This window comes from Marmota marmota, unplaced genomic scaffold (assembly GCF_001458135.2).
Source record: "Marmota marmota marmota unplaced genomic scaffold, marMar, whole genome shotgun sequence".
Lineage (NCBI taxonomy): Eukaryota > Metazoa > Chordata > Mammalia > Rodentia > Sciuridae > Marmota > Marmota marmota.
Genome location: NW_026000240.1, coordinates 10,691,359 through 10,703,573, shown reverse-complemented (window position 1 = coordinate 10,703,573; position 12,215 = coordinate 10,691,359). Strand labels below are relative to the sequence as shown.

The 12,215-nt window shown below is 42.2% G+C and overlaps 1 protein-coding gene across 1 annotated transcript; it reads right to left on the bottom strand.

Annotated features, from left to right (window-relative positions):
* Positions 1-2,793: 2,793 nt before the first annotated feature.
* Rap2b (RAP2B, member of RAS oncogene family) lies at positions 2,794-11,472 on the bottom strand. Its single transcript, XM_048794392.1, has one exon. The coding sequence runs from the start codon at positions 11,349-11,351 to the stop codon at positions 10,800-10,802; it is 552 nt and encodes a 183-aa protein (XP_048650349.1). The 5' UTR covers positions 11,352-11,472; the 3' UTR covers positions 2,794-10,799.
* Between the last annotated feature and the right edge of the window lie 743 nt (positions 11,473-12,215).

Below are 12,215 nucleotides of genomic sequence, written 5' to 3'. Positions count from 1 at the left end.
TATCATCTCTATTCATTATTCAGAATTGTTACTCCACTCCCACTCTATAGGCAGTTTGGATACTTCCCCACAAGATAGTACAAAACAACTCTATTACTTGTAATTAAGATGATATACATCTTGCCAAAATCACCTCTACCATGATGAATCCAAATTATAACTTTGGGTAATTAATATACATTTTTCTTTTATTCAGAAAATGCCACTCTACTGAGATTTTTTTAAAAAAAGGTTAAATAAGAAAATGGGAATTTTGCTACAAAATGTAAACTAGGAAAAGTTTATGATAGTACTTAAAAATAATTACTGATTTTTTAAAATAATAATAAAATGGTTACATCACAGGGTGAATTTGTTTTCTACTGAAAGCATTGAATTGAAAATCATTTTCATGTCATAAAATACAAATGCAAATAATAATATTGCAAAACATTCTATATAATGAATTTATTCATTTAAAATTATGAATACATATATTTTCTTGACTACTGGACACAGTGATTCATAACTCATTATTTTCCTTTGCTATAGATTTTTTTTAATTATAAAGAACAACATTCCCCAATGCCAATAAAACCAAAGAAAAAAGTTGTAAAATAGCACAGATAAATGATTATAAAGTGGGAAGACAGGTAAAAGAAAAACAGGAAATTTTGTTATATCAAATGTTTTTTTCCAATCTTAATTGAAATCACATTACCAATTAAATTCAAGCTTTCAATTTTCAATTCAATAAAAAGACACTATGAAAAATAAAAATGTTTTTATCATTACAATCCATTCTACTACAAAATTATTCTTAAATTTGAGAAGGAAGTTTCAGCTACTCAAATCACTTATGAGGCAGGTGCGGCAGTGCATGCCTATAAATCCTAGCAGCTGGGAAGTTTGAGGCAAGAAGATCCCAAGTTCAAAGCCAGCCTCAGCAACTTAGCAAGATCCTATCTCAAAATAAAACATTAAAAGAGCTGTAGATATGGCTCAGTGGTAAAGCAACCCTGGGTTCAATCCCCAGTAGTCCTCCCCAATAAACCAACTCATGCCCACATTGTTTATATAGACGCTTCCAGCTTGGTAGCATTTTTCAGGGTGCTTGGAGATCACTCTGGTTATTACAAAACTGTGACATTCCCTGTGCATAGGAATGTTTGATTTCAAAATGCACGCCCTATGCAATGTGGAGCATTGTCCCAACAAGCAAAGTGCCTAAAGATCTGGTTGCTTAAAGTTTTTACGGGTATATCGCACAGGTTTTGAAACACCTACTTCATTTAAAACCTGAAGACAAAAGCGATCCTGCTTCTTCAGAGTCAAGATTTGAGGTCATTGAGTTAATACCACATGAATGAACTTGCTGACAGGATACTTCATGCTGAATTCCAGGTTTTGGCAGTCACAGTCCATGTACTAAATAGAGGCTGTCAGATTCCAGAGGCACTTCCTTACCATGCACTCCCCACTGCCCATGCTGCGCTGTTCCTGGGGCCACCCTGCGGGTTTGGGCGCAGGGAGGTGTGTGCAGAGGAAAGGGAGATGCTGATGGTAAAGATGAACATCCACAGGGAAAGGACGTCCTTTCTATCCAAAGCCAGGAGGCCAGGCTCGGAATAGGGTCCTGGCCTCTGTCTCAAGGGCTGTGAGGTACACTAGGGGGAAATGTGTAAAAGCCAGATGCCTTTAGGCTGTCTCCCAATAAAGACTGAAGGGCCAGGACCTAAGCTGCAGGAGTGCCTTCAAGCTCCCAAGTTCCAGTTCACCTGATGGGTGGTCAGCTGCCCTGAGGCCCGTGTCTATCAGTTCATCATCCAGCTGGAATGCACTCTTCTTTGGAGTAGCCTCCTCTCCAGATAACCAAACCTGACAAATATGGCTGCACTGTCTCCCCCAGGCGTGGACTTCCCAGAGTGGCCGAGGGGGTGTCTACAGCACCAGAGGAGCCACTGGTGCTTGTTTTAAAAGGAAAGCGCTCACCACAGTGCTCAGGAGCAAGGGGTGTCCTAACTGCTCTCAGACCAGTTGAGACTCAGCCTCCCCCTCTGGGCTAGCCTCCTCCATCCCGAGGAGGTTAGGCTGTGAGTGGTGGTTCTCAAGCTGGGCCCATGGTGCCCTTGACAGGCAATGGCTGCCAACATCTTGACTGTCACCACCGGGGTGGGAGGATGCTCCTGGCATTTTGCAGGTAGAGACCAGGGCTGCTGCTGAGCACCCTGGAGACAGACATGGTCTGGCCCTACCTGTTCCTAGGGCTGAGGCTGACAGATCCCCAGTGCATTTATGACAGCACCAGGATGCTCCAGCCCATAGGAGAGCGCTAGGTCCTCGCAGCTTCCAAGTTGCGACTTCCTAATGGAGCACAACTTTGCACAGAAGGAATCCTCTAGAGTTAGAGGGACAGGGGAGTGGGGATGTGGCCAAATAGTGACTCCTCTTCCTGCTCCAGGTACTCCTCTACCTAGCAACAGGAGCGCTGGGGCCACCTGCTCAAAGCTACCAACATGATGAAGAGACATCAGTCCCCGACCACCATCCAGGCTCCCTCAGTGACCCAGGGAAAGCTGGGCTGCACGGACACGCAGGGAAACAGGTCTGCTTTCAGGTGGCTTGGTGACCACTGGTACCACCCTTCATAAAGCCATGATCTCTGGGGCTAGTTCTAAATTTTGTGCTGGGTCTAGTTCTAAATTTTTGGCCTCAGCACAGGACTAGTGAAGAAGAAGAAATGGTCTGGAAATATTTTTTGACAATTCTAAAAACGTGGAAATAAATATTCCTACAAACTAATTCATTTTTAAAAAAAAAAACTTTTATCAGTTTTAAAAACAAAACACAGAGGTTGTACCCAAGGCAATACCTGTTGAATGGGCAATCTTCTCTGACTGCAAATAGAGTGGGAAAATGTTCTATTATGTGAATACCATATTTACACAGCCATCCATTAAACAGCGCTTCTGTCTTTTATCTATTAGTGTGGATTAGGGACAGAGAAAACCATTTGTTTAAGCAAAGATGTGATGAATGAAATGATACACAAAAGGAAAAATAAGAGGTAATATGACTCAGAAAAGCTAAAATAACTAAACTCAATTCCAAACTCAAGAGTTTCTCTAGTAAGAGATGAATAATGTTAAAATTAAACTTAGAAATAGTCTTGTAATGCTATTACCTACTTACAGTGTAGAATTTAAAACTACCTAGAATATATTTTAATACATACACAAATGCACATTATAATATATAAAATGCATTTCTAAACATTCTTATAGAATTATGCTGGTACAGATGTCTAGAGGCTCTTTTCTTTCTTTTTTTAGTTGTAGATGGATATAATATCTTTATTTTTAGTTATTTATTTTTATGTGGATCAAACCCAGGGCCTCACATATGTGAGGTAAGCGCTTCTACCACTGAGCTGCAGCCCCAGGCTGAGCCTCTTTTCTTGAATGAGATATAACTCAATAAAACATTGCCTCTAAAGGGAATACTTTATTATGTTAATATTAATAAGCATATTAGTGTTAGAATATTTTGAGTCTGTGGCTAAAACCAAAGTTTGAAAACTTTATAAATGGTCAGAGAGCATAAAAAATAATGAAATCCTTGATTCAAGCTATAAAACTAAGTAATAAATCTGTATTTCATAAATGATCCTATAGCAATCAGATTTTTCAAAAAATCAATTAAGGACCCTTCCTTTAACTCTTTTGCTACTTCTACAATTTGGAATTAGTCACTAGAAATCATTTTACAAACCACAGGAGATTAATAATCACAACTCCACCCTTCAATTCACACATTTTTGTTGCACTATTTTTACCTCTTACAACTTGGTACCCAACATCTCTTTCTCTGAGCTGGTTGCCTTCTTCCAACAAGCTCTAAAATCATGAGAGGAGCTTTTATATAAAATATTATTAGCTTAGCAGACTTGAAATGTCGGCTTCGTTCTTTGGCACATTCATTTTTATAAGATTATCTCTTTCCAAAAAAATACCCTGCCCTGAGTCTTCTTTACATGAAGAACCCCAAAAGACTATGCTTATATTATTTCTTTCCTGGAAAATAGAACCTAAGTTGTTCTCTCCTGTTTGTTTTCTCATTTAAAAAAAAAAAAAAAAGTGAATAAATTTCAAACTTTTCCCCCTTTTCCCTTTGACTTGAACAGATTATGTTCAACTTTAGAGAAACTCAAAAAGGAAAGTGGAAATGATGCACAAATACATGAAACCACAGTAGTTTTATCACACAGTACCACATACAACAAAACAATTGTTTCTGAATCTTCATGGGATCCACTTTTATTTACAACATCCTCATGCCTTTCTGAGGATAGGTCCAGTTTTCAAAAAAATTATCTACTTTATTGCCTGCCAGACAGACCTACAGCATTATAACTGATACCAGTACTAATGCATGCTATTCTCATAGCCACTAGGGAAAGAAGCATAAGATTGTTGCTCTTGAAACATTAAAGTTAAACATTAGTCTTTGCCCACAGGTAATAGTATGTGCTCAATAAATGTTTGTGGAATAAAAAAGGAATCCATTTCAGCCAGTTGACTACAAATAAATGAACCACACATTTTTCAAAGCTCTAACAAACTTAGCCTCACATAATCCTGCAAGAAAATTTATTTCAAAGAGTAAGTATTGTCAACTGAGCAAGAAACAACACAAAGAGATATTCCCTCCAAGTTATAAAACCCATGGACACTCAGGATTCCCTAAGCAACAAGGCCATTTTGCTTTTCCCATCTATCCATTCCGGACATCTATTTCTGCTTCTTAGAAATTAAGACTTACTGATTAAGACTTTAGAACTCCTCATCCATTATTCTTTCACTCTCTTAAGATAGTTGAGTTCTAATGAATAAACTATTAAATAATTCAGATTGTCTTAGAAATGGTAATCAGGATGCTGTTAAAATATATTATTCCAAAACCAATATCACCTTGAAATGTGAACAGTTTAATAAAATCAAGTAGTAGTAATCCAAAGTAATGGCAGTAGAAATCAACATAAAAGTCAAGATAAAAATAGACTAACACTGCTAGACTTTCACTACACTAGCACTAGCTGATGATAGAGCTCTCTAACACTTCACAAGGCTCAAACTGTCAGCCATAAATGTTTTAAAGTAAAATGTAGCCTCGGAATAACATATACCAATTTCTTTTAACAGATGGCAAACTAGACTTTAAAAAAAAAAAAAAACCACAAAAATTTTATTTTATGTGTAGTTGAAATGGAAGACATAGTTCCAAAGACTATCATGACAAACCTAGCATCAATAGAGAAGACAAAAACCTACCATTCTCTAGTCATGGTGCAGCTTCTATTGAGTAGTTTCAGACTTTTTAAATATTCCATATTCCCTTCATTCTGCAAATAGTTACTAAGCAAAGACAGTGAGCCCAAGACTGCCGTGCTACAGAAAGGAGAACAGTCAACAAGAAGGTGAACAAGAAATATTTTTGCCAGAAACATTTATTAACATCATCATTATTAGGGTAAAAGCAAGCAAATACCCCAAGTCCAGAAAATACTAAAGATGTAAAGGAGTTCTGAGTAAGGTCCCTTCTTCACACCCAAACATGAACAACAGCTTTTACTCTTTCAGCTTATCAACTCCACCCAGCTCTGAAATCTGAGAAGAGCAACTCCATTATTTATAAGATCTCAACACACTATTTTTTCCCCCCTTTTTGGTGCTGGGGATCAAACCCAGAGCCTCATGAAAGCTACACATGGGCTCTACCACTGAGCTATATCCTCAGGCCTCAGCCCACAATTTCTTAAGCCCCGACACTACCTTTAATTCCCAGACCTTTACCCTGGAGTCCTGGGAACTTCCTTGGGTGTTAAGATGCATAATGAGACAAGACACAGCCCCAGTTGGGTAAAATGCATTTTCCAGACTGGGTAACAACGGAACTGAGACTGAATTAATTAACTAGCACCTGGACCTTTGAGAAGACACACATACACACAGTGATCACTACAACCTGAAAATTAAAATTCTCTAACAATTTATTTTTAGAATCCTTGCTAGGAAGCAGGAAAAATTAAAATGCTTGCCTTTTTTATTTCAAGGGAAAAAGAAGACAAATATTTTATTATTTCCTTTATTATTTATTTATTCATTTAATTTATTTACTTATTTTGCAGTTCTGGGGATGGAACCCAGGGCTTCAAGTACTGAACTATATACCTGCAGTCCTGAGAAGACAAATTAGCTTAAAGCAGTTTGCCAAAGACTCTCTTTTCAAAAACATGGGGGTGGGTGGGGATGAGAGGGTGGTTGATTGCAACCATTGATTCTAATCATTGAAGCTATGTCCCTGATCACTTTTTTGTTTAGAGTCAACCAAATTAACATTAAAACCACAGCCAAGTTGCTCAGAGAAGGTGACAATGATCAAAAGCCCCGTCTGCAATGTGTCTGCCCTGTCCTACTCACAGGACAATCTGACAATCCAAGTGTGAATGGTGGGTGTCTTCTGGAGCAGTGGATTTCTATGGAGGTTTTCTACAACTGGTAGAAAGCAGGCTACAAGAGTGCCCAGGTCTTCCATCTATGTCTCTATACAAGAGGCTCTCAGGAGAGTACCCTTCTGGAGTTTGGACTAGGTCATTTGTTCTCAAAGTATGGTCCCTGGACCAACAACATCACAATCACCTGGAAACTTGTTAGAAATTAAAATGACAAAAGTCCTAACCCAAATCCACTGAATTAAACAAAAAACTGGAAGAGGGGTCCAACAATGTTTTAACCTTCAATTCATTTTGGTTTATGATCCTTTGAGAACCTCTGGTAAATCTCTATAGCCTTTTCAAGCCACCAAAATCCTACTGTGAGTAGATCAACACTCATCTAGAACTAGGGTTCCATCTGATTAAACTCATCTAATCATGCCTACCATCAATAAAACCAGCTACATTTTCATAAATTTATGTTAGCCAGCTTTTCCCGATTAAGCAGACAATGTGAAAAAATATCTGATGTCATTTTAACTAAAAGTGGTGATCTCCAGATAAAATCTTGGTTCCCTTCACATTTACAATGTAGAAACTCATTCTAGCTGTCATGCAAAACAAATCTATGTTTCTATGACAGTTAAGGTACAGGAACTGGCATCTCTTTCCCAATACCCAGCTGCCACATTCGGCTTTCTCTCTTTGCCATCCCTTCCCACCCAGAACTCACTTAAGAGTGCCACCAGGAAACCTCAACAGATGGGGCGTTTTAGGGTTCCCACCCACAGGAAATATTAACTAACCAGAAGGCATGAAGTCTCACACACAGAGAACTCTAACATCATACAGATCTGGTTCCAAAATCTGGTTCAATGAAGTCCATGTCAGCAGCTAACATGGAAAACAGGACCCAAAATCCACAGCACTCAAAGCTGAAGGTGTTAAGATTACACAGATACTTCAACTTTCCTGAGGTGGTCACAAAGGAGGAGAAAAATAATCCTTTGAAATGACATAAAACTGGGATGGCTGTCAGAGGCCAAAAAAGAAAGCTGTTAAAAAACAGCAGGGGTCAAGTTTAATAGCCAGCCAGGCTCCTCAAGAAGCCTCCTTTCCCAAACTCCTCCCTTCCTCCCTCCCTCCCTGCTCTACTTCCTTCACACTCCAAGTCAGCCTGACTTTGTCATTCAAACAAATGCTCTTATCTCTTCACACCACAATACCAGAAGCGGTTCCTCCTAGCCAAATAAACATTGTAAAAATGTTTTTTTAAGAAAAAAGTAGAAATGTCCCTAAATTTCTCTCAATTTTGTCCAGAAAATAACAGAGAAAACCAAAACAGCACAGAACTATTTTTCCTGCTCCAGTACACATAAAATTGCTTTGAGAACTCAAAAAGCATTTATTTTACAGTATTCAGTAAAAACATGTTAAACTCTTCTGCTCTGCCACCCTAGACCTATACAGAATTTAGTCATGCAAGTGACTAAACCCTGCGGGAAGGTGATTAATGCACCCAGCAATCTATTCCATTTCCAAATTCCCATTTTCAAATATTTCCTGTCAGGATTATATAATTTCTTAAATTATATACCTACTAGCTTTTTTGTCAAAGGCTTTCCAATTAATAATAAAAATTAAGAATGATAGAATCATCAAATACCTTGTTTTTTACAAATCCTTCAGAGTACTTGTCACATCTTCAGAATTTTCAACACTTTGGATTGAATTAAGTAACCAAATTTACTCAAATGCAAGAACAAATCCTTGCAATACATCAATTTGGACAGTTTCTCTCAGTTTCTACAATTGCTTTCTAATTGTGTTTGATTATCAACCTAAGTGGGATCAGTGGGGGAAAAAGGGGGGGGGGCAGGTCTATGTATCACAATCAAAATAAATAATTCCTCTGCCACAAAGGAATACTGAAATGCCTCCCAGGCAAACCAACAACAACAACAACAACAAAAAAAAAAAAACACATATTTTAAGGCAAGATATGTTAATATAGCTTTAAAGAAACCTATAGCCTCTAATTTCTTTTGGCTTTGTTAGGGGAATAAATCCCTTTTGTTTGAAGACTCACCACACTTCAACTATACTTAAAACCTAAGATGTATCAAGTATTCTAAAATACATAGACACTTTCTTTTATTCTGTAGAGGCTATTTTACAGATTAAAGACCTCCTTAAGAAAAATAAAAATAAAAAATAAAAAAGCTTACACTGCCTCCTACTGTCAGAAGGAAGAATTTATGAGGTCAAATATGGTCCACACACAGCACAGTGCAATAAGATCAAGGGAACAGATCTGTTTCCAAATGAAACTGCTGAAATACTGTCTATGACAGGTTCAGATACAGTGCAAAACACACCACATGGCATGATGTCAGCATGAGAAATCATCCCCAAACGGGCTTTCAACTTGATGCACAACATAAACACAACAGGATGAAGGACCCAAAGTGCCACCCTACTTGGCTGAGGGTGAAGTTCCCAGCTCTAAGTCAGCATTAGCAGTTGGTGCCCCTCCCACCCCCCACCCCCCACACCACTACCCAGAGCAAGCCAATGGCTCCATCTCAGAATACAACCAAGATGCCTCCTCATCTTTTAGTCAGCAGGTATGGCCAGGGCTTCCTAGGCCTGAGGACTTTCTCCACATTTAAGAAGTTGGAAGGAATGTCACACCCAACTTGTCACAGAGATACATCTGTTATCTTCAAAATTTGACAGCTCTGCTTCCTGCCCCTGCCTACCTCAGCCATGATACTGCATTACCACTGATGCTGTACATCACAGAATATGAAACACAGAAACACAAACAATACTTTTGGGCTTGTTTCTTTAAAAATGGCATTTTGTATTAAAAGTCTTAAAATGAAGAGACAATGATTAAACGAGTGGAATTAAAATTACAATTAGAACTTGATACATCATAACAGTGAAATCTTGCTCTTGCTTCTGAAGGTACACCCTATAACAGAAAATCAAAACATTTAAAAAATAATATGTAAGGGGAGCTAAATACCTGAAAATTGAACAAAATGAAGCAAAAAAAGGGGGGGGGGAGGGACAACCCATTACAAGACATAGACATTACATTTTAAAGGCTGAAAATAATAAATTCACCGAACAACAGGCCCTTTTGTCCTGGCTCCTTCAGGAAGATTACTGAAAGGAAACTGGTAAGTGGTTTGGGGAATAGCAGATTCTGGTACTGGTGGGAAATTCACCGGTTGGCAGCGGCTGAACAGCTGAGTTTTGAAGGCACTCTGCAGACACAGGGGTGCTGGGGGCCCTGAATCACATTTACATAGTCTTTGTATTATATTTTTAAAAGCTAGTCATTAAAATCTGTTGCTGCCAACCAAAAGAATTTTAAAAAAAAAAAAAAAAGCTAAACTTAAAACACACACACACACACACCATAGTACACACAAAAATGTGCAGGATCTGTAACATTTTTTTTTTCACAGCTGATAAAAAAAAATACTACCATTCTCCCAAGGCTCCCCTTTGATACAGTAGGTAAACAAAATAGATTTTTTTTTTCCACAAATATCAGCAGACACTTTCTGGCACCCCACACTGTATTGGCATCAGTGTTAACAGTCCCAGTTCAGATGTGCAATACTTCAGATTGGATACAATGTAACAAGAATCCAACTTTGCATAGACATCCTCAGAATCACAACCAGTCACGAGGGGTTGCCCTTCCAAGCTGGCAGGAAAGGAACCCGATCTAAATTTCCAGCTACTCCTGGAAAACAAGGAAAAAACAAGAGTTTCTTCCTCTCCTTCTGCTCCTTCATATGGGTTTCCCGGACTGGACTGGACTTCCATGTATTTAAAACTCGGAACTAGAAAAGAGTCATTAACAAAAGAGAGAGAGGGACAGAGGGAGAGAAAGAGAGAGAGAAGACCCCCCCTTCCACCTTCTTCCCCTCCACTTCCTCCACCTCCCCACCCCCATTTATTTCCAGGCTGAAACTTTTGCTTGCCGGGTGTCGAGCTGCCAATACAGCACCCTAACGGCCACTTAAACGGGGGAATATGCGTCAACCGAAATCAATGAGAAACGTACATGCTGCAAAGAGCCACATTTCCACCAGGGTCTCGGATGGTCAGGACGGGGCACCCCTCGGACACGGGGCGAAGGCAAGGGATGCGGGCCCCGGAAGCCAGCCGGGCTCCCGGGACACCCCGGCCAATGCAAAGTCGTCTCCAATCTCAAAGCAAGAAAGGAAATCACATTTAGAGAGTCGGATGCTTTTGGCTTTTGTGCGCAGAGCGAGGCCGGCGCCCGGCGGCCGCGGGCGCCTCAGAGGATCACGCAGGCCGAGCAGCAGCCCTCGTCGCCGTTGGGCTGAGCCGCGTAGTTCATCTGCCGCACGATCTCGGCGAAGAGCTCATCCACCGAGGCTTTGTTTTTGGCCGATGTCTCCATGAACGGGCAGCTCCACTCCTCGGCCAGGGCCTTGCCCTCACCGTAAGAGACCTCGCGTTCCCCCTCCAGGTCCACCTTGTTGCCCACCAGGATCATGGGCACGCGCTCGTACCGCTTCACGCGGATGATCTGGTCCCGCATGGGCTTGATGTCCTGGAAGCTCTGCTGGTTCACCAGGCTGTAGACTAGGATGAAGCCCTGGCCGTTCTTGATGTACAGGTCCCGCATGGACGCGAACTGCTCGGTGCCCGCCGTGTCCAGGATCTCCAGCACCGACGGCGACGAGTCCACTTCGATCTCCTTGCGGTAGAAGTCCTCGATGGTCGGGTCGTACTTCTCGATGAAGGAGCCCGTCACGAACTGCACGGTGAGCGCGGACTTGCCCACGCCGCCCGAGCCCAGCACCACCACTTTGTACTCTCTCATGGCTCCGTCGGCGCTCGCACCACGCCTGCCGCGGCCCCGTCGGGGCTGCGCGCCGCTGAAGGCTGGGCTTGGCGACTAGACTTCTTCCCTTCCTCAGCTCCNCGCGCACGCTGGGCGGCTCCTCACGCGCGCGCGCCGCCACCGCGCGGGCGAGCATGCCCAGTGCGCCGCGGGTCGCCCGCCCGACTTCCGCGCCCGGTTTTCTGCTGGGTCGGGCGGAGGCGGGGTTAGAGGCGGGGCTCTGGATTTGAGTCTCGGGAAGCGGATTCGGGAGCCAAGCGAGTCCAGGACCTAGATAAGTGTGTGCGCTGCGGGAGAAAGGTGTGTCTACGTGTGTAAGAGGAGCTGGGAAAGCTCGGACCGGAGGATGGAGGTCACCTTCTTTTGTGGCTCTGGGGTTGTGCAGAGGGCGGCGGCCCTGCGAGAAGCGCGGAGCGCGGCGGGCCGGACCTGGGATGGGGTGGTTCTTGCTCTGGACTGCCCGTTATCAAAAATCCGAAGATGCTACTCCCAGAGACCCAGGCCATTGTATGTCTCGGGCAACGGAAGGCAGCGGCGGTAGTGGACGATCCCTACTGCCATTGCGCAATGCTTTCTCAACTGTTCGCAGGAAGAGCGCTCCCCCGCGAAGCCGGCCCTCAATTCCTGCACTGCAGCCCTCCAACAAAGAAAACAGGAGGAATCGGGCCGGAGACTCAGTCCTGACTCAGGATGGGGCAGCCGGTGGCGCCCGGAGCTCCCTTCCGGCAGGGATGGGGCGGGCCCGAGTCCCACCCTCAATCGGTGGGTCCCACCCACCTACCCACACTGCAGTGGCCAAAACCCGGAAAAACGGGCCCCATCCCAATCCCGAAGCCTGGCTGC

Coding starts and splice junctions, on each gene's coding strand:
- Rap2b (XM_048794392.1), bottom strand. CDS start 11,351: ATGAGAGAGTACAAAGTGGTGGTGCTGGGCTCGGGCGGCGTGGGCAAG.